The 21,933-nt window shown below is 44.6% G+C and overlaps 4 protein-coding genes across 4 annotated transcripts in view; 2 read left to right on the top strand and 2 right to left on the bottom strand.

The window, feature by feature from the left end:
- The window catches only part of pnpla7b (patatin-like phospholipase domain containing 7b), a 19,603-nt gene extending 6,521 nt beyond the window's left edge, over window positions 1-13,082 (bottom strand). The window contains exons 1-23 of the mRNA XM_080530476.1: window positions 13,015-13,082; window positions 12,066-12,103; window positions 11,785-11,862; window positions 7,528-7,615; window positions 7,237-7,313; window positions 6,798-6,892; window positions 6,575-6,715; window positions 6,218-6,377; window positions 5,816-5,896; window positions 5,563-5,691; window positions 5,238-5,318; window positions 4,929-5,031; window positions 4,598-4,690; window positions 4,075-4,193; window positions 3,760-3,918; window positions 3,526-3,603; window positions 3,107-3,312; window positions 2,580-2,711; window positions 2,263-2,386; window positions 1,449-1,638; window positions 1,191-1,340; window positions 349-412; window positions 1-103 (exon numbers count right to left, since the gene is read on the bottom strand). The exon at window positions 1-103 is cut by the window's left edge and continues 66 nt beyond it. Coding sequence (XP_080386602.1) covers window positions 1-103; window positions 349-412; window positions 1,191-1,340; window positions 1,449-1,638; window positions 2,263-2,386; window positions 2,580-2,711; window positions 3,107-3,312; window positions 3,526-3,603; window positions 3,760-3,918; window positions 4,075-4,193; window positions 4,598-4,690; window positions 4,929-5,031; window positions 5,238-5,318; window positions 5,563-5,691; window positions 5,816-5,896; window positions 6,218-6,377; window positions 6,575-6,715; window positions 6,798-6,892; window positions 7,237-7,313; window positions 7,528-7,615; window positions 11,785-11,862; window positions 12,066-12,101 — 2,487 coding nt within the window. The 5' untranslated portion in view covers window positions 12,102-12,103; window positions 13,015-13,082. The remainder of the gene's footprint in view (window positions 104-348; window positions 413-1,190; window positions 1,341-1,448; window positions 1,639-2,262; window positions 2,387-2,579; window positions 2,712-3,106; window positions 3,313-3,525; window positions 3,604-3,759; window positions 3,919-4,074; window positions 4,194-4,597; window positions 4,691-4,928; window positions 5,032-5,237; window positions 5,319-5,562; window positions 5,692-5,815; window positions 5,897-6,217; window positions 6,378-6,574; window positions 6,716-6,797; window positions 6,893-7,236; window positions 7,314-7,527; window positions 7,616-11,784; window positions 11,863-12,065; window positions 12,104-13,014) is intronic.
- Window positions 13,083-13,099: 17 nt separating this feature from the next.
- On the top strand, window positions 13,100-14,656 carry mrpl41 (mitochondrial ribosomal protein L41). The gene is made up of 2 exons (XM_080530477.1): window positions 13,100-13,216; window positions 14,044-14,656. The coding sequence occupies exon 2, from the start codon at window positions 14,066-14,068 to the stop codon at window positions 14,471-14,473; it is 408 nt and encodes a 135-aa protein (XP_080386603.1). The 5' UTR covers window positions 13,100-13,216; window positions 14,044-14,065; the 3' UTR covers window positions 14,474-14,656.
- A 1,190-nt stretch (window positions 14,657-15,846) lies between these two features.
- Window positions 15,847-19,547, bottom strand: dph7 (diphthamide biosynthesis 7; the record flags this gene model as incomplete). Its single annotated transcript, XM_080531514.1, has 10 exons — window positions 19,520-19,547; window positions 18,903-19,085; window positions 18,298-18,425; window positions 18,096-18,183; window positions 17,857-17,951; window positions 17,456-17,613; window positions 17,053-17,125; window positions 16,887-16,952; window positions 16,552-16,724; window positions 15,847-16,379 (listed from the first exon to the last, which is right to left on the bottom strand). The coding sequence occupies exons 2-10, from the start codon at window positions 19,041-19,043 to the stop codon at window positions 15,847-15,849; spliced, it is 1,455 nt and encodes a 484-aa protein (XP_080387640.1). The 5' UTR covers window positions 19,044-19,085; window positions 19,520-19,547.
- A 303-nt stretch (window positions 19,548-19,850) lies between these two features.
- Window positions 19,851-21,617, top strand: paxx (PAXX non-homologous end joining factor). The gene is made up of 7 exons (XM_080532218.1): window positions 19,851-19,984; window positions 20,284-20,344; window positions 20,515-20,564; window positions 20,741-20,925; window positions 21,022-21,072; window positions 21,149-21,242; window positions 21,346-21,617. Exons 1-7 carry the CDS (start codon window positions 19,893-19,895, stop codon window positions 21,392-21,394), a joined length of 582 nt encoding a protein of 193 aa, XP_080388344.1. The 5' UTR covers window positions 19,851-19,892; the 3' UTR covers window positions 21,395-21,617.
- The last annotated feature ends 316 nt before the right edge of the window (window positions 21,618-21,933 follow it).

The raw sequence follows: 21,933 nt of genomic DNA, 5'->3' as shown, positions 1-21,933 counted from the left end.
ACGCTGGGTCCAGGGGGTGAGGGTGCTGTCGGACTGGTAGAGCACGATGCGGTGGATGTCTTCCTGCTGCCCCAGCCAGCTGGACAGACGGTACTCATGCACACTGAGGTGGGGAGGGGAGGGGGGGAGGGAGGAGAGACCATATGTGTGTGTGTGTGTACAATACCAGTCAAAAGTTTGGACACACTTTCCCATTGAATTGCTGCACTTTGGCAATGCTTTCCTTAACGGTTGACTTGAACTTGAAACTAATATTCTTAAGTAGGAAAAAGGAACACGTGAGCATGGAAAGAGTGAACAGCGGATGGAGAGAAAGATGAGACCTGAAGACGATGATGTCATCCCTACCTGTCAAGTGCGGCTGCGCCCAGTAGCTTCTTGATGCTGTCACTGGTCAAAAGCAAGGTGGGCCCTGGAAGAGCGACAGCCATAAACATAAAAGTTCATAACAAGTATATATATATATATACATATGCTGGTTGAATCTGTGAATCGGGGGAGTGATGGGAATAGTGATTGTGGTTATGCATGTATCATGTAATGTATTCATCAACAAGAATCACTGTTCCTTACATTTTCACATTTGCATTTTTGGCATTTAGCAGACGCCTTTATCCAAAGCTAGAAATCTGTTTGTCTATGTAAGTGGATCATCTATCCATCAGTCATCGCAAGAAAAGTCATCTCCGCACGGGCCAGGGGCCATTGGCAGGCATAACGCTTTTTTTTGTTTTTTGTTTTTTGTTAATGTACTGTAGAGAAACTGGCAGGGGGATGGGGAGTCCTGATAGTGGAGATTGGTAGAGAGGAAGACAGAACCGTTAGGCCCACCTCTATCAGGATGTGCTGGATGTTGAGCGTTTCTGGTTCATTCATACTGGATTAGTATATTATATGGTTACTGTCTGGGGAGGGTTGTCATGTACCTGTGGGTGGGATGGATGGTAGAAGGCCTGACGGGTAGTGGTGGTATAGTGGCTAGTGAGTTGGACTGGTGATCAGAATGTCATGAGTTCAAATCCCACCTGGGAACAATCCCACCAGGGCACTTAGCCCTAAGTTACTCCAGGGAGACTGTCCCTGTACAGTAATCTCTAATTGTAAGTCGCTTTGGATAAAAGCATCTGGTAAATGGTTCAAATTTAAGAAATATTTCTGTCAGGAGTTGGAGGGGCAGTTTGTGTCCCTACCGATGGCACTGAGGGCGTGCTGCAGCTCCAGGGTGAAGGCGGTGAGAGGCACCTCCTCTGACACGGGCAGGATGGCCACCGTGGACAGGTTGGAGGCTGGGTTACCTGTGTCCCACTTACTGGTCGGGGTGTGGAGGGCCATACCACGAGCTGACGGAGGAAGACGTACGCTTGAATAGTCCACCATGGGTGAATAAGAACGAATGAATACAAGAACACATACGATAAGACACGCACATTTTTAAACGGGACACCCACCTGCCAAGGGTCCGTTAACCTGCTGCATGTTCCCCAGGATCTTCTGACCCAGCAGATGGATGAGCCGGGTGACTACCTGGGGGTACTTCCTCTTGATGGAGCTGAGGGCCCCCTCGGGCAGCTTGGCTAACTCAGAGTCTCTGACGGCGTGCACCGTGGTGGCTCGGTTCAGATGGGTGAGGGCTTCCACCTGAAGAGGAGGAGAGAGGATTCGCTCAGTCTTTTTTAGTCAACTATTGGCAAGTGAAAGAATACATTCCGCTGTAGTGTACTGTATTTTGTTTGTAGCCTTTTGAATGGAAAGTGAAATACAATACTCAATACTCCGTTTGTTGGAGACCTGCCATCTCTGGAAACCGCAGGGAAATTGAATTAGAATTTACTTACAACAACATCCCTCCCTAATAGTGTTATAACCCTCACGAATCAGACTTGCAGTGTTGGGCATTAGCTGTTTGTTAGCTGGCATTAGCGTTAATGCATGCACACACGATTTGAAGAGGTAGCCACCATAGACTGAAAAGCTCAAATCCCTGAATCCACTCACAGAGGACAGACCTGGCAGTAATGGCATGTTTATATGCAAAGCGAGTGTAGGGTAGGACACTGTACAGCTTTTTTTAGAAAGCCGGATCAAAACAGTGTTCTCTAAATGAAATATTTATTTCAAAGGATCTCATTCCCTGATTGCTACCGATTAAACACACAACCAATGTTGCCATTACAACCATTAGGAAGCTTTTAGACAGCTTGAATATTACATTCCGGACCTTTAAGTGCAGTATATCGAATATGGATTGTTTTAGACACTCACCACCCCAATGAGGTCACCGCGACCGTACTCTCCAGTCAGCTCCTTCTTCCCATCGTCCTTTGCAATAACCGAACGCAATCGGCCGCTAAGGACGATGAAGGTGCTGTCAGACTTTTCCCCCTGTCTGGGCGGGAGAGGGGGAGAGGGGGGGAGAGAGAGAGGGAGAGAGAGAGAGAGAGACAGAGAGAAAGAGACAGACGGAGAAAGAAAGAGAGAGCGAGAGAGAGAGAGAAAGAGAGAGGATGAACACCAGAACGGAAGATACAGATAAGAGGCAGATGTATGAGTGAGGACTGAGGAGGCTGTTCAGCAGGTACCTGTACACAGCACGTCCGGCCTCAACAGCCATCCAGTCCAGAGCAAAGTCTATCTGTCTGACGAAGGAAGACACCCTCTTCACCACTGTGTGAGCCACGCTCAGCACCACCCTGGGCTCCTCTCGCATGATCCTGCATGGACATGGACACACACACACACACACACACACACACACACAGACACAGACACAGACACAGACACAGACACAGACACAGACACAGACACAGACACAGACACAGACACAGACACAGACACAGACACACACACACACACACACACACACACACACACACACACACACAGACTCAGAGAGATCCAAAACAAAAACGCTCCAAAACGCGTAAGGCTGGAACAAACGTCTACAACGAATAGACACTGTTGAAAAGACGCTCTTTGACAAACAAGAGAATACATGAGAAACAGAAGAAGTTGGTGTGTGTGTGTTGGCGTATGTGCATATCATGTCATGAGCACGTGGATGAAAGGCGGGGGGGGGGGGGGGGGGGGCGTTAGCGGAAGCCCATACTCGTAGAAGTGGGCTTTGGAGATGGACAGGAAGCTGCAGTCCCTTTGCGCCCGCACGCTGAAGATGAGGGGCTCCCCGGTGAGCACGGCCAGGTGGCCCACCAGCTCCCCGGGGTGGGTCAGGAACAGCAGGCTGTCCTCCCCGCGGTCGATCATCCTCTGGTACACGTGGAGCGCCCCCGAGATCACAAACTGCATGCTCACGTCCTGGCGGAATGGCACAGAGGAGGACACAGAGGACGAGAACGGATGTGATCTACATAGCTGTGCGGAGGATGATGTACATGCAAAGACACGCCGAAGGCCCGTTTCCGTCAGTGTACGAGAAAGACGTGGCAGATGTTCTCTAGAGAGCCGTTTGCCTTGGGGGCTACAGGGGGAGAGAGCGCGGGGGGGGGGGGGGGGGGCATGCAGGCTGACCTGGTCCCCTTGGCTCGCCACCACACAGCCGGCTTTGACCTGGCGCAGGTTCACCCTGCCCTCCAACAGACTGGCATCCTGGCAGAGAGAAACACAGAGGGGGGGGAGGGAGAGGGGGGGGAGGGAGAGGGGGCGTCAGGGGTCACACAGTCAGACCCGGGGCTCTGCGGTGCTCCAGGCTCTAGGCAGAGAGAACCAGAGAGGGAAAAAGGGGAAGGGAACCCGGGTCGGTACCTGCAGTTGCATGAGGCGCACGAGGTCCTTCTTGGCAGCCTGGAAGATGACGTTGACCTTGGTGTGGTGGACGTGGCCAGACTGCCCTCCTCCGGCCTCGGTATAGTGGTACACAGCAGAGGGGGCGTGCTGCATGGTCACGCTCTTCTTCAGAATGGACTGAGGGGTGGACAGAGAGAGAGAGAGGGGTGGAGAGAGAGGATGGATGGAGGAGTGGGACTGCCCCAGTTGCTTTTTCCATCACGTCATCTTCATCACAGAAACAAGGCATTGGGACTTAAGAGAGAGTTGTCCGATACAGATTGCATCGCTCACCTTAAAAGCAGGACTTGGGGGTGTCGGGGGTGTCAGGGTCGTTGACGCGTTTGCTTCTTCTTCTTCTTCTGCGATTCGGGCTCGCTCAAAGGCCAAGTTGAGGTGAGCAGACGTCGCGGCTGTTAGAGAACACACCGAGAGTTTAGGCACACGGAACAGGAGTTAAACACAGGCCTCTGCCATGTGGCCCAATCTATGTGTGATGTGGACAGTGTAGCTACTGTATATGTGGCTGCGCTTTACATTAAGGTGACCTTTATAAAGGGTTTATACATTATGTATAACTCGTTTTATAAACTATTAACAAACAGTTATAACTCATTCATTATATTGTTCAATAGCCCGTTAGTGAGCGGCTACTTAGGCTATTGAACAACTAATGAGTTATACTCTAACTGTTTGTTAATGGTTTATGTAGAATTTATAAACAAATAATCAATAGTTTAAGCAGTATTAAATCATTTCTAAACACTTTATCTAGGGCACATTCAATGTAAAATGTTACAGTATGTGTACACAGTACCTGACACAGCCATAGGCGTGGACTGGGAGCGGGACTTCCTAACTCTTGTGGTGGGGCTCTCTGCGGGATTGAACTTCCCGCTCCCTGAAGCAACTTAACCAAAAACAACAGAATGAGGTCATTTTTCTTGCAACAAACGCCCCGTTCGTCATGACACACAAAGCAACAACCAGCACATTTATCAGTCTTGAGTAATATTTGCATGACATGACAATCCACAATGGCATATGCTCTTGCAATATCCTTCCGGTCTGACATTATGAAGCCAAAACCACTAACTAGTTGCAGGGCTTGTTTTAACCATTAAGACTGCCATCCTGTTATCTCTGACCTGTGTCGCTGGGCTCCTGAGACTGCTGTCTACGAAGACCCCTGCCTGGACTGACCTCACCAATCGCACTGGCCACGGACACCAGCGGGAATGCCTGGCTCTCCTGAAACACACAGACACACACACACACACACACACACGCACATACACACACACACACACACACAGACACACACAGACACACACACACACAGACACACACACACACACACCAAACCATCAGGTCTAGACTTCCAGTCATGTATACCATGTTAACCTGTGTTTCTAGTATTTTCTGGGAGTGAGGTGTATAGTGTGGGAGTACAGTACTGGATTGAAGAGCTCAGTGGTGAGGCCCAGGTAGTTGTGAAGGGCTAGGAAGGTCACCCTCTGCAGGCGCACCATAATGATCTACAGTACCAGGAAGGACAAAAACAGAGGAATTAACAAACTGTAACCAAGAACAAACTGTAGCCAGACTGTGTGCCTGAAAATACAAAATGCTCAGTGATTCTGTATCAGAGGTCTGGCTGTGTTTATTTTATATATCCCTAATTCACATGCCTGGGGCATCATCAAACCTTGGTGGTGTATGGAGAAAGAAAAATTGTACTTGACCTTGTAACGTAAAAGTCTGTCTTTGAATATAATGTACCTGTATAACACGGACAAGGGTCTCTGGGTATTTCTCAAAGACCGACAGAAATGCAGCTGCTGGGAGACGCAGTATGGTGGAGGGGGAGGCAGCCCTAGCAGAGACGGTCTTGTAGGGGGCTGGGTAACCCTGGGGCGCCCAGGACGGGCAGAGGAGGAAAATAATACCTAGATAATTATCCTCAGCGTAGGATGGAAAGACATTACGAAAAAAAAACGGCTCATTCTGAACCGAGATAAAAGGTTTAACCTACCGTGATGACATCCAGGATGCTGAGCAGGCTGTGGACGCTGTCTCCCGGTAGCACCTCCTTCACCACAGCCTCTGTGCCGTCCTACAGTAGGACGAAAGACACAAAAGACGTCCTCTCGTTATCTTCCTGTGTATTACTGACAACGATATACTGTATATATACATACACAACACTTCGGGAATCATTTTCCTAATAATACATGTATGTATGTAAATTAGTTTGTGGTGGCTTAGTGGATATAGTGAGTTGGACTGGTGATTAGAAGGTCAGGAGTTCAAATCCCACCTGGGAACACCACCACTAGTGTGCCCTTGAGTAAGGACTGTCCCTGTAATCTGTAATTGTAAGTGGCTTTGGATAAAAGCGTCTGCTAATGGTAAAGAAATGTAGACATGTTCTTACACTCTCATGGATGCAGAGCTCTAGACGGCCATCTTGCACCACATAGATGCTGTCGTCTGTGTCCCCTGGATGGAAGAGTGGTTCCCCCTCGTGCAGCTGCACAAACACCATGTGACGGCACAGCTCCAGGAACAGAGGCTTCTCAAAGTGCCCCAGCACCCTGGACATAGCAAGGACACCATGATGAGATACATTATAACTCCAATTGTGTGTGTGTGTGTGTGATTTGATTTGATGTATTAGGATCCCAATACTCTTCCTGGGGTCCTCTTCCTGTGTGTGTGTGTGTGTGTGTGTGTGTGTGTGTGTGTGTGTGTGTGTGTGTGTGTGTGTGTGTGTGTGTGTGTGTTACCTCACCTGACGTTCTTCAGCATGTAAAGCACCTCAGAGGGCAAGTTAGAGTTCTGCACGTCAAACTCTGTCAGGTCAGCCTCCAGCAGGTTGGGAGGAGGCTCCTTGGGCTGCAGGGTGGGAGGTTCCTTCCGGATGCGCAGGATCCTGGGACACAGGGCGTTCGGAGCGTTAGTGCGTGGTGTTCAACACAGGCAGATCGTTCATATGCCGTGTCGTCATGACTCACCTGCGCGCTATAGACAGGACTTTAGTTCTCTTCCTGATTCGCTGGCGAGACACAGAGTTAGAGGTAGGGGTGCCGGTAGAGGACAAGGTCTGCACCTGTGACAGATGAAAAAAGAGAGTTGCTTTTTTCAGTCATTTCAGCAGGTATGGTATTGTACAAGACAAGTCACCAGACAAGATGACCACAGAACATAGTTTGTTTGTTTGTTTGTTTATTTGGATCCCCATTAGCCATTAACCAATGGCTACTATTAGTGGGGTCCACACAAAATCAATACATTACAGTACAGTATAATACAATACAATTCAATGATAACACATTATAATACAATACAATTCAATAATAACACATTATAATACAATACAATTCAATAATAATACATTTAAATACAACAAAATACAACATAGAAATAAATAAATAAACATAGTGAGGGACTGACCTTTCTCATGATCTTTCGGCCATAGAACAGCACCTTGTCTCTCTTCCTGAAGCGATACTGTGGACCAGCCTGCTCCTCTAAAAAGACACACGTATACACAAGGATATGGGATGTGCGACCGAGATGTATAGCATATTGGATATTAAAAGAAAGTACATCAGTAATGCAAAATGATGTTTTAAATCCAAATCCTTTCTCATACAGTTAACCAACAGTCAATATAATCATATAAGGTATATATAATATATGAGGGAATAATATACAGCATGAGGGAATGCAGGCAATACTGACTGGCCAGTTTGTATCTTCTGTAGATGAAAAACACTGCAATGCCGATGAGAGAGACTGCTACTGCTGCGCCGATGAGCACACCCGTCCACTGAGAGGAGAACAAACATATACTTGGTCTGTCTTATCATTTCATGACTAGAACAACCCACATCAATACCGACTCAATGGTTGTAGCTAGGGATGTCCCGATCCCATTTTTTCACTACCAATACCGATACCTGGGCTTCATGTATCTGCGATACCGATATCAATCCGATATTTGTATTTATTGTTTTACTCCTGAATAATAACAAATACTTCCCCAGTATATAGTCCACAACAACAGTTGGCTATTAAAGACTGCCAGCCTTTATTCAAGCAACAGAAACAGTACTCTGCAGTACACAGTGACCAACTGGTTAAAACAATTTAAACAGCAGCATTCAGCATTGTAGAAAAAAAAGAGTTACTGTCTGATTTCTAGTTTTAGTGCCTTCAGGTTTTTATTCTATTTATCTTCTCTTACAAATGGCAAATCAATTATAGGACCCTTTTTGCAGAGTCGAAGGGGTGACAACAATATCTTTATTTTTATTTTTTTTATTATCCCTTTTTCACCCAATTTAGTATCCAATTATACCCAACCTAGTGTCCCCTGTCGCCTATTGCGTAGGATCGGCCGCACGCCTACCCCGTGGCCGGCAGCCCAGATGAGAGAGCCGATAGACTAGCTACCAGCCCCTCGAGCCCAACACTGTTATTCCGGCACCAGACGGGGGCGGTGTTGCGCGACGGATCCTTATCCGGAAATAGCCTATACCACCCTCGGGAGCGGCCGTCCAATATGCTGCTCCCCGTGGGCCCCGGCCATATCCGGGTCTGGCGAGACCGGGTTTCGATCCCAGTCCCCAGTGGGCAGCTTTCACCAGAGACTGATGCTTAGACCGCTGCGCCACCGCGGGGCTTATGGTTTTCGTTTTTTAAAAGTTTTAAAATACCCAGTCGATATAATATACAACAGTTTAACGATCACTAAATACGTACTCTCGTTTTAGGACGTGTTCAAAAGCAAGGACTGTGTGTTCATCTAGTTATGTGTAGGTACAGTGGCGCCGGCAGCCGGAATCCTGTACGCCGGAATTTCTGTAATAAACGTGCTTAATAATTATATGTATTTTGTGTTGTGTTGAACTGGGTATATTTGCAACAGTGTTGTGGAAAATGAAGATTTCTGCCGAATGCTGCTAACACTGGAACCACGTTATGAAACACCAGTATCAGGTGTCAGAAAGGCGCTTGACGACACACAGCGCCTTTCTGAAAAGTTAAAAGGCAGCTGCGCTTTTCTCTCGCTTTTTAAAAAGCGGCATTTTTTTCCCTTTTCCCATAGGGTTGTATGTAAAAAGGCGCTGAAGGCCACGCTTTTTTCTTAACAAATAAGTCAAGTGTGAACACCCCCTAATAAAGTCTTTCATGTTGCGTTCAGCCAGTGGTGTGCCGTCAGGGCCAGCAAGGCCTTCTCTGCTGGCCTAAACATCATCAGAATATACATTTTATTTTAATATATTTTCCCCACAAATATGTATTAATGATTCCCCATAGTCTATTCTCTTCATTTCATAGCTTTCCTCTTGGTTGCGCTGCTTCCAGTCTCCAATTGAGATTTGGAGGGCTGGCCTTTATGTTAGAGCTTTTATCCAATCAAAATGTGTTGCTAGGGGGCTCCCAAATCTGCCCGCCTGCACAGCAAACGGTGCCGCGAATGCGACCTGTAACTTAACGTTGGACGAGAACACCTGTGGCGTACCTAATGGAAACCTACGTAGATTTAGAGTAGGCGAGCAAAATCAACAACGGCGCCTGCTGTAAGGCTCAATCTGATGTCAGCACCCAGCACGTCTTTTGATTGGATACGCACTATTGAGATGCGTAGCAAGGTAATTTGCGTATCTTTATACCGTCTACAATCAGCTACAATGGCTGAAGGGGGAGAAGAGGCAGATGTGGTGGCAGATCTTAAAACAACGCCATTTTCTAGAAGAACTTTCCAGGAAAAGATAGACATTATCAGAGAACGGCCAACCCCGACGCTAGCGAGCCTATCTCAGCGGGGAAAAGGGTTTGTCCGGCACTTTCAGATCGCTAACTACGAGCGGTACCCCTGGCTCACAGGCTCCGAAAGGCACTGCAAATTGTACTGCTGGCAATGCCTGCTATTTGCAACAGATCGATCTGGTGTTTGGAGCCACACTGGTTTTGCAAACTTGAGTTGTCTATCCAAGGGAGCAACGAGACACCAAAGCACGGCTGGGCACTTACAAGCAACGGTGCAATGAAGGGAAAAGTCCGACTGATCTCCTTCATTTCCTTAAGCAGAAAAATCTGAGTGAGACCATGGGGCAGCTTTACAGTTTGGCATGTGTGGCAGTGACCATCCCTGTGTCCACTGCTTCGGTCGAGCGGTCATTCTCGGCCTTAAAGCGAATTAAAACGTATGCCAGAAATGCTACTGGACAGACTCGGCTTTCAGCATTAGCTTCCATGTCAATTGAAAAGCACTTATTGATGGAGCTGAAGCGTACAGATAAACTCTACAACAGAGTAATTGAAGTATTCCTGAGGAAAGAAAGGAGGATGGATTTTGTTTTCAAATGAAGTTGTTTTGGTGAGTACAAAGCATTTTATTTTTTATTTTATTTGTATATATTTTTGTCATTTTATTTCGTTATTTCATTTTATTTTCGTTTCAATATTAACGAATTAATATATAGGTAATTAAAATTCATTTTATTTTCGTTTCAATATTAACGAATTAATATATAGGTAATTAAAATGACAAATATAGGCTTATAAAATAAATGTTTGATGCGTCTGTTGCAGGTTGCAAGAGATGTGGAGATTACGTGGGTGGCGCACGTGAATCAGCTGTGCAGTAAAAGTACTCAAGGAGACTTGTTGAATTGTTTTGTCACGTTTCTTGACGATAAAAGTGCCTTTTATTTAAAAGTTTTGACAGTATCCAAGCGAAGCGATCTTAAAGATCACACTCTTCATTGTAAATGCGGATTTATTGATTAAAAATGCTTCGGAAATAACTCTGTTGTACTTGTCTGATTATGTTAAGGTGATGCAACGCCCGGTTATACTGTGCTTCTGTCTAGTTTCTAGAGCCATGGCGTCATAATGATGGTATTAAGAGGTAGAATAATTCAGGTAGGACTGTGTCGGACATCACTGAAGGCCTAGGTGTGAAATGCACCGCCCGCCACTGCGTTCAGCCAATCACTCAACCCGTTCGTTTGTTGTTTGCCGACGGCGCTGGGAATGTCAGTGGGAAGGTGCGCATCAGAGTACAGTACTGGCGGCAGTGTGAGGGGAATGATTCTCCACAAGATATGTAAACATCACCGAACTGCAGCTCTGGCAGCGACTTCGCTGTTTTTAGTGATTGAAATACTGTGGCGGGTGCTCTATATGGATCGCAAGTGTCCAAAATGTGTAGTTTGTTCACATATCTTAGTTTTTCTTCTTTTGAGAGGTGATCTAAATAATCGTTGCTTGAAACAGGTGGGAAAATGTGGGAGTGTCTGTCGATACCTCTGTTGGCCACCATGTAGCTTGCTACATCCCTATATTGTAGGCTAGTCTGCGCTATTTCTGCAATGTTTTTTACGTTTCTGTGCGTACTATGAAATCGAATCCTGCCAGCGCCACTGTGTAGGTATGTGTTTTTACCGTGTCCATGTTCTCTCAGTATGTTGTGATGATATAAAAACGCAGTTATACGTTCCTAGCGATGTTCCACTGTTAGCCGTTAGCAGCGTTTGTTGTTGTTGTTTGATCAGAGTCACTTTTCTCCTGTCGCATTCTGAATGCACCAACATTCAAATACTCATGTCGTCTTGATTTTTTTTTTTCCGATTTCAATGTATGACGCATCATTTGAAAGCTTACAATCTGTAGTTTCAGAATATGTAAATAACCGAAAAATTACTTAAGCAAATGGTTTATGATTTCACCAGCTGGCATCATGACATTGTCAGACTCATTACACACAGAGCTACACGCCGGATCGCGAGCCCCAGATCGCTGCCTATTTTTTTTCCTGTGCGATCTGCGATCCAGCATTCAGGACCGATATCGCAGCGATATGCGATATCAATATCGGATCGGGACATCCCTAGTTGTAGCTATGGAGACCGCTAGTATGGCGAGCTCAAAAGAAGCACAGTAGCACTGTTCACACAGGCAATGCCAGGGAGAAGGGTGTTTGGATACCAGAGTAGCTTCTGTTCTGTCCTCCAGTAACTGTTGCATTCTCGCCTTGATCTCATTGCCAATCGCCGGCACCAGGCTCTAGAACAACAAGGACATAAAACACACTGAGTGAATGGAAAAGAGAACTAGATAGAACAGTATTTTGAGAGGTGAATGTGAAAACATAGTTAGTGGCCATTATACTGTAGGAATAAGTATTTACGGTAACTATAATTGAGGACTCAGAACACAGAATAGACAGATGATTGAATATGTAAATCCTTGTATGGGAAGGACCATACCGGGTATATGCTGCAGCTGTCCACATCCTCATCCATCCCTAGCAAAGACAGGTGCAGAATGTGTTCATCAAAACCAAAAAGCAGAATTTCTAGATATTATTACATTATGCAGGAGACTGTGGTTTATGTAACAGTGACAGTACAGAGAACATGACAGAAACAAACGAATTCCACACAGTTATTCTGATAATGGAAAGAGATACACTATTTAGGGACAAAACACAAACAACTTGAGGCAAAACTTCACCTGACAACAGAGAGAAATTGGGGTCACAGATTCAAAGTAGACAGACTGTAACCTAACACCCTCTGCACTCTGCATACTGAAATGAACTCGCCCACACACACACACCAGGAGAGAGTTGTAGTCTTGGACGCACAAGCCCGTTCAAACAGGGTGCGATTGTTATGGAGACAGGCCAAAGTCGACTAGTTTATCTGAGTCAAAATAGAACTAATCAGTTCGTTAGACAAATGCATGCACAAGGAGGTTAGTTGTGGCTGTTTATCATCCTGACTGTGTTGGACTTTTCCCCCCCGCCCGGTTAGTAAACAATCTCATGTAACATATTACTATACACAGGCTGGAGAGTTCACTCTTGTCTTGTCTTGTGTCTACAAGTGGACCAGTGAATATCACAATATGTTTTTAAAATGTTAAAATGACTTTAGAAATAAACTGTATTGCAATGAATCAAGATAGAGCTCAAACGGGTGCTGGTAGGCGAAATGTAATAGCTGTCAGTGTCATGTGAGTCAGACAACAATGCCCCCCAGTGCTCTGAATAATACTGCTGGGTGTCCCACTACCATACAGACCTGCCTGGAAACACAAGCCAGTGCCCAATGCGCTCTTTGGGGGTGGATCAATTATCAATCGCGTTATTAATGAATTGTTATGCAGGTTTAACTTTTACTGTCAGATGAACACATATAATTCCATACTTACTGGCTCGTACTAACCCAGTCAGTCCGGACACCCTCTGTCAAAGTTTTGTGTACACATGCTTGTCTCCGTCAATCGCTGAAGTCACCACCAGTATCTGCGACTCCGATTGGCTGCCACTGACTCCCTTAGACCAATCACCGACGGTTTTACTCGGAAGTCCCGTTGTTCTGCAGCTGCCGGGTCCCTGTTAGCTGTTGTCAAGGTGAGTGGTTGGGTTTTCTCATGTTATCGGTGAAGAGAATAAGTTCATTCGTTGTCATCTCGTGATTTTCATGATTCGTACTTAATGTTCATCATCTTAATCGATAATATTGCAGTCATGTGTTGACTGAGATTGTCTGTCGGCCCGTGGATGTTTTGCTAGCTAGTTAGCTAGTTAGCATGGCACAATGTCTGCATGTTGAGAGAACTGTCAAAGATGTGTAATGTCCAGATATGCAGGAGATATTTCTTCCTAATATACTTTAAAGACAGTAAATGACGAAATACGTTTTACTAACTCATATGTACACTGCTTCTGACGTATCCTAACTTGTCCTAATATATAGGGTGTGATGTTAGATAAAGATGAATGAGTAGGCTACATGTTACCAATAAGCTCATTGGTTTAGAATCAGGAGGATATGAAGCTTTGGTGGCAAGCTATTTGCTTTCAACAGTGAAGCTATTTCACAACATTACACATGAAGGAAAGGAATGTGTAAGCCTATAGCTAGTTGTGAAATTTGAGAATGTAGAATGTGCCATTCAGCCATGCTTTTAATCCAAAACAACAGATTACAGGGACATTCCCCCTGGAGTAACTGAGGGCTAAGTGCCTTACTCAAGGGCACACGAGGTGGTGTTTCAAGCGGGATTTTGAACTCACAACCTTCTGATCACCAGTCCAACTCACTATCCACTAGACCCAATTACCCCACACACAGTCACAATAACTTGAAGTGAAGGTAGTCCAATCCAGCAAAGTTGTCTTTTGTTACCCAACTGCCAACTGGTTTCTAAATCACCCATTTTGTTTATTTCATGCAGGTTTGTTCAACTCTTCGATGCAATGGGAGTGTTGTCAGCGCTTGCAAGGGGCCTTGTGAGAGGAGCCGATCGCATGGCTGAATTCACCAGCAAGCGTGGCTGCAGGACTAACTACAGAGGCCGAGGGGCAAGGCCAACAGGGATGTTGACTTCCAGTAGGAAATTTATTCCAGTACAAGCAATGATTCCCCAGTTTGTGGTGCCTAACATGCAGGGATTCAAACTCAAAGCCTACGTATCTTACCGTACCCCGGAGGCCACAGAGCCCGTTCTCACCCCTGGGGGTCTGTTCTCCGAGGCTGTCGCCCCACAGATTAAGAAAGACTTTGAAGACGGCACTTTTGATAAGGAACAGCTGGAGAAATATGGATTTGAACCCAAACAGGAAGGAAAGTTGTTCCAGCTCTACCCCAAGAACTATGTGCGTTAAGCGGACCCTCCGATCTCATCTACCTGGAACTGTAACAGTGACGGACCATTGACTTTGTGTTACTGTTGGGGTCAACATCAGGAGCTGCCCATCATCTAGTGAGATGGCTGGGATAATCATGAGTTGTGGGACTGGTATATTGTAATGCTGCTTTATGCAGCGTAAGTACTGTTGTTGTGGAATTCCAATAAAATACAGAAACTGATTGTAATGTTTTACTATTTCCCACAGATCACACATTACCACAGACTTATGTAGTTGTGCAGTAGCTAACTCAGTATATTCACATTGTAGCAATGTTGGAGAAGTAAGGAGATCCAGACTTATTTTCTATCAACGACAGGGATTTATTGCTCAAACTATGATGCATACAGTGCCTTCGGAAAGTATTCAGACCCCTTCACTTTTTCCACATTTCGTTGTGCTATAGACTCAATTTAATTAAAAAGTTAAAAATTATGAAATTTGCTGAGTTGCTAGTAACATCCTAATCTAGCCTACACAGTGTGTAATTGATTCCTATGCAAAAACTAAGATATTAATATTATGTTTATATTAAAACATCATATTATTAAGTAATATTATGAACTATTATCCCTGCAATAAGATGAACTCAATTCAACTAAGTGATTTGTTGATGACATTTTTTGTTTTAGCCAATTTTAAGAGTGTAGCAAAGGTTCTGAATACTTACTACATGTACATGAGGTATTTCTGTATTTCAATTTTATACATTTACTGACATTTCTTAAAACTTGTTTTTGCTTTACCATTCTGGGGTATTGTATGTGGATTGATGGCTAATTAATTTAATTTAATCCATTTTAAATTGAGCGTATAACACAACAGAATGTGGAAAAAGTGAAGGGGTCTAGCAAGACAAGAACAATGTGGAGTTTATAATATTCTTCTGAAAATATTTTTCAACACAATATTGATGAGTCCATGATCTTTATAGACACACAAGCAAGATTGGATATGTTGCTTGACCCATAGCATAGACTATCTACCATTCAACAGAACATTGAGAAACAGAATATAGTATCTGAGACAATGAGGATTTTAGATATCTGGAGATGTGAAATGTCATTTACACAAGGAAGGTTCACTATACGGGTAGGCCAAATGGCTGCAGCATGTAGACAGTACAGACAGGGTTGCCATTATGTTTAAAGAAAGGAGCATTTAGCAACATCACATTCACAAATTACTATAAAGCCTTTTGTTTCAGATATGTAAGAATTGCTGGTTGTTTTCTGTTTGAACATTCAAACAAGTGAGGCTAGTAGAGTCCACAAGTTGTCTCAATACATTGCTTTAAGGGATGAGAAATCATGGGCTTCATCAAACAGGTCTTATACATCTCCAAACCTCTACTGTACCGTCTTTGCTGATGCTGCTGCCTGTCCACCATCTCCCTTTCCCATCACCCCTTTCCCTCCCAGGTCCTCTGCTACGCTGGCCTCCTCAGGCGTCCAGCCATCTCCCTTTCCCATCGCCCCTTTCCCTCCCAGGTCCTCTGCTACGCTGGCCTCCTCAGGCGTCCAGTCCCAGCGCCACACGTGCATCATGTGGTCGTAGAAGGAGCAGCTAGCCAGTAGGCAGGACATGGAGGGACTGTCCGCTGCAGGGTTGGGAGGTGGAGCTGCTGCAGCTGGGGGACATATCTCAGGGATGTATCGTCCCGTGTCGTCCTCCAACGAGGTGTCGAAGCTGGCCGTGGGAGATTCATACTGGATCCTTAAGTGTCCTCCACTCCCTGTGTGGCACTCAATTGGCTCTGCTGTCTCCACAGGGGATCCGGGTGGAGGCCCATCCAGAGACACACGCGACCAGTCAGCTCCATAGGCCAGGGAGTTGTGTAGGATGTAGGAAGCCAGGACAGGGCATGCTCCTCCACTGCCCTCTAGAGGTGGATATGAAAATAGCAATATAAGTAGTAGTTTTGACATGACTTGCTCCGACAGCGCTTATGGTGAGGAACAACATTAAACAGACTGGTTCTATGTTAGAAAGATAAATCAGACAGATGTAGCAACAGGACTGAGTGTCCATGAAGATATCTCCCTCAGACTCACCTAGGGCTTGCTGACAGTGCAGAATGTGGAAGTCATTATGCATGCAGGCTGCCAACAGCAGGTGCTCATTGGTAGGATGCCACTTCAGTCTCCATACTCCACCACCCAGAGCACTCTCGCTGAGAGGCTGGCGCATGCTCCTGCCGTCCCACAACAACACTTGCTCATCGTAACTAGAGGAGAGAGTTCACACAGAACGTTTTCTTGTTCGTCTTAGGACCTCGTGGTTTGAGACAAAGTCAATGTAGAGGGATGTTTGATGAACACAAAGTTAACATTACGATATAAGCTATCATTTATACAATAGATATCATTAATTTCAGAAAGTCTTTTACCTGCCTGTGGCGAGGATGTGCTCCCGATGTGGGCTACTGTGTATGCTGCACACTCCCATTGAATGCCTTAGAAAGAGAAAACAAACAAAATATGTTCCTTTAAGACATATTTCTGGAGCACCTACTTACTTTGCCCACTAAGTGTGTCTATATTGGCATCTCTCACCTCTTGCTGGTGAAAGTGGGGGAAGAGGAACCCATCCTCAGATCCCAGCCCTTAAGTTTGCAGTCGTCACCGCCTGGTACATCCCGTTCACATGACAACACAGACACACACACGTTGGTAATGTGGAAAAGAATCTGCAAGCATGCAGACAGTAAACATGAGGACGCCAGCTCGCCATGGAGGATGACAAAGACGCAAATGGTCACAAGACTCAAATGTGAGGATCCCTCTGATCAACATGCATGATAGCCCTGAGAGGTCAAGTGAACACAAATCATAAAACAGACAAACATCAAGGCGAGAAGACACGGACAGAAAATAAGATGTGTGCGACACAGTGAGTGTCTTGAGAGGAGGGGGAATAAGCAGTCTATATTAAGACTTGTTTTTTTGGGAGTGTTACCGGAATAGACAAGCTGAGTATCCCAATAAGAAAACGCTGAGATCCACGCCTCAAAGTCATGTGCCTTCCACTGTGAGACGGCTGTCAGACTGGCTTCCCCCAGAGACAGGACGTTGACACAGCCTGCAGAGTCGCTGGACACCACGCGCACGTCACTACTGTAGACACAGACGACGACACACGGTGAGCTCCTCAGATGATCGCATCAATCAAAGGTTCGGTGTCTAACTTATTCAATTCTACTCTGGTTCTCCTCGTCATTTGACAGATAGATGGGTAGAATGTTGTCCACAAACAGACAATATAACCAAGACACCAATAGTTAGGGTTAGGGTTAGGGCTAGCTGTAGCTTTCGCTAATCTCCGATCTAACAGTCAATCCAAATGAAGACATCCCTCACCTGTCACCCCGCCCCGTAGACCAGTCACATGACAGAGCCAACCTATCAGGTCCCAACTCCAAACTGGTCAGAGGCTTCAGGCCACAGCTTCCTTCCTACTGGAGAGACAGATCCATAAGAGCAGGGGCCAAATAGTCTTCAAGATGGTGGGAATCACAACCAGAGAGTGTTTCATACAGTATATTGAGCAGTGCCTGCGTGTGAGAGCTACAATGAGACAGCTTCTGTATATCTCTCACCGGACTGTCTGTGAGTTTGTGCAGTTGTAGCTCCCCACTGGCCGTCGCCATGCCCAACAGCGGCTTCTCTGACACTGGCACATGACACCTGAAAATGACCAGACAATATTCGGCCAAAAAGGAAACGGCTCAGGAATCAACCAAGCCATCGGATGAACAATCTGAACCCCAAGTTGTAACTTGTGGCTGTTGTGCCTCTTACCATTTTAAATCCAATATTGCTGGGGTGTCAATCCGCTGCAGCTCTTTTAGGGGTGGACACATAGGCCCTTCTTGTCGAAACTGAAACAGATACATTCGGCCGATCCGAGTTGCAGCCTCCTCCGGAACCTTAGAATTACACATGAATGGAGAAAATGTGCACCACCCGCCACAATGTCAAATGCACAGGATGGAGTATTTTCACTGCCTCATAGTAGATCATGTCGCCTTACAAAACTGAATAACACAGCCTGAATATGTTATATGTTGCTTGTATGACGATAACATTCTGATACCTAAATTCCAGTAATTCACATGTATATGTAAAGAGGTAGGCCTAAACCTTGATAACTTTTGAACCATACATGATAGAACCATGGAGTTTAGACCATTGTTTTTCTCATGTAAGTACGGTAAGTAAGTAAGTAAAGCTTTATTTATATAGCGCCTTTCGTACATGAAATGCAACTCAAAGCGCAACTCATGCAAAATTCTGTGTGTATTGGACATAAAAAGAAAAGCAAGCATAATGATATGTGTGAACACCCTATAGGCCTACAGTGAGATAAGTTAGTTTGGATCGTACGGTCTTGTCCATGAACTCACCGCATTTGGACCTTTCTGAAGTTGGTATGTCCCACAGGCCAGTATGTTGTACCATTGTGGGATCGGGCACCACTCCACGGTGTCAGCACTCAACTCCGTGTCGAACACCTGTAGACTGCGAGTCCTTGACTTCCAAGCCATCGCCAGATATTCTGCATACTGTGCCACGACACTGTATCAAGACTGAAATCAAATCAATATCAATATCAATAGGTATGCAAAGAATTGTGCTGTGGACCGCAGTCCATCATTGAGTATTTTTACATAACGCAATAATTACTGCACACATAGTCAATAAATAGACATCAATAAGAAATATAGTCAATAAATAATGAATCATATAATCAGTAATTTAGCAGGTAGCAGTAGGATTGTTTTGGAAGCAGCAGCAACAACAACAACAACAACAACAACAACAACAACAACAACAACAACAGCAACATTTACACGTTACTGCTCAACTCGCTAGCTAAATTAGCTTTACGGATATGTAGCTCCTCAGAACAAGCTATCGCATTTCAACATCAATATAAAGCACATTCCATACTAATACGATAAGCTGATAAATAATAAACAAATGAAATACATCAATTGAGGGGAGAAAGTCCTAAACGTACACGCGAAGCAGCCAGAAACAGCTGTCAGATTAGCACACTCGCTCACTTCCGCAATCTGTGTACGTCACTAACATGGGACCTCATTCAGCATCGCAACGTTGCAAAAATGTTCTCCCAGAAATGTTTTTCATTACAGTGAATGCCAATATAAATAGTTTGGTAAACAAATCTGCTTTGGCCACTCTTGTTGTTGTTTTTGTTTGTTTGTTTGTTGTTTGCATTTTTGTTAAAGATACAGTCAGTTTTTTTCCCACTGACTGTATCTTTAACCTCACTGGTCTTTGATTGGATAGTTCTGTGTTCCTCTCTGAGGAGGCAATAGATTCAGCGATTGAAATCTGCGTCGTCAGAAATCACCTGCACAAACAATAATATGGATAAGGAAACGTCCTACTGCACCTTTCTAGATAAACAGGTCCAGTTCGTATGTTACACGCGTAACATTTCTGGAATATTCAATATTGGGTGAGTTTGGTTGATCCACTTCAACAGAGATGAGTTCATGTCAGCGGAATGTTATCAGCTCTCTGATTTACATCAAAAGAAGAAACCGCAGTGTCAACATGCAGAGTGCTTCTCATACTCAAACTACAATCAGTGTTTCTAACATAGAGTATTGTTGTACAACGCGTTACAACCGATGCGTTGTACAGCAAAACCACAACACAGGAACTTGAACAGGACAAAACAACATAAGCGACCTCTAGTGGTTAGGAAGAATTCCTGCATTAACATAATTAATATTTTGTGTTTTTCTGCCACAGCTTGACAAATGCCTCTGATGTGTGGAGCACAGGTTTCACTGAGGAGACATTGAACCAGTTTGTAAGTTCTAATAATTAATAATTAATTAGTATAAAGTTCTCTCATTGCACCACACCTGTTCGTGATTAAAAACGTGATGTGTAATGCCATGGATTTCAATTCCTAGAAGTCATATACAATAATGCATTGCTTACTTTATTTGGTAACAAATTGGCCTGTTTTATTTTCAGAGACAGAAGTTTGCCTTAAAGTCAACCGGGGATTATATTTTAAAAATCAAGTAAGCTTTCCCATGTGCAGCTATAATTCAACTATAACCTTGTTGTGCACTCTTTGAGATACTTAAATGAATTGGGATGAAATCCATTCTCTTTTCCCATTTATACCCATGTCATTCATTTTGACACTCACTTAATTCCTTGTTCTCCCCCCCACCCCTGTGTTCTCTTACTGTAGATCAGCGTGTAGGAGTGGGAGTGCATCTGTAGCGGTGCAGGACACCAGTGCAACACTCCATGTGGGGAGCAGTCCAGGGGACCTGAATGTGGTTCTCTCCAGACTGAGAGAGCCAGAGACCACAGAGGAGCTGAGAGAGCTACTCTTTAGAATGGCAGACAGCCTGACTCAATTAGACAGTGCAGGTATAGGGATTTGAGACAGTTTTGCAATCTCATCACTTACCTTGCATGTACGACAACCTGTTACTAAGCTGAGTTCTCTGCTGTGTTTCTGTCCAGTTGGCCCGGCGTCACTGAGTCCTGGGAAGAGTCAGCAAAGACGGAATACAGGTGATGTGTGATCAGAACTCTCTTTTGACATTGATATGTTTTGTTGTATATGTGTTCTAAGGACATGCTCTTTCAGAATTTGAGCCAAGGAGGCAACAACAAAATGGCCCATCTGTAACAGTGAAGAAGCGTCTCCCGGGAGATTCTATCATCAACCCAGGAACGAAGAGGTACCGCACAGCTCACCGAACCTACGTCTTGTTTAGTACACTGGCATGTGTCTGTGTGCACACTTGCTGAAAACCCTGTGTCCCTCCTTTCATCCTTTTTCAGAAAGCGTGCAGCAACTGGGGTGGCCTTCGATGACGCAGATGATCAGTGAAAATGTATAAAGAGAGAGAAATTATCAGTTGTCTCATCCATATCACATTAATGCTGCGTGCAACAATAGTGCATGAATGTTTCTTTTAATTCACTCACACTAAACCATACAAATGCTACATATTTATGGACTACTGTCAACATAATGAAATAATTCTCTTTTTAATGGACATGAAATCTGTGACGCAGTCACTCATGTTGTTACCCAGATCACTGTGTAAAAACTTGAAACATGATTTTAAACTGTATTTTAATATTTTACCTCAAAAATAAATGTCTTTTTAAAACCTCTCTCCTTGTCTATTTATGTAGCTGTAGATCAATGACTAAAGAATCATTATTGTTCAATTATGTACTAAAAGTGTGTCTGGTAAAAGATAACATTTTGGTCCTGTATTTAAGAGGCCTAGGCCTAGTTAGAATACTGTCATTTGATTCACCACAAAAACCAACAAACCCAACTGATTTGTTTGTCTTTTTTTCCACTAAAAGAAATCCAGATCACCCAATGTCAAGCACATTGTACAGAAACAACAGTTT

The sequence above is a fragment of the Nansenia antarctica genome, assembly GCF_963989245.1.
Source record: "Nansenia antarctica genome assembly, chromosome: 5".
Classification (NCBI taxonomy): Eukaryota; Metazoa; Chordata; class Actinopteri; order Argentiniformes; family Microstomatidae; genus Nansenia; species Nansenia antarctica.
Note: the sequence above shows the minus strand (reverse complement) of the source record. Positions and strands in the feature narration are given on the sequence as shown.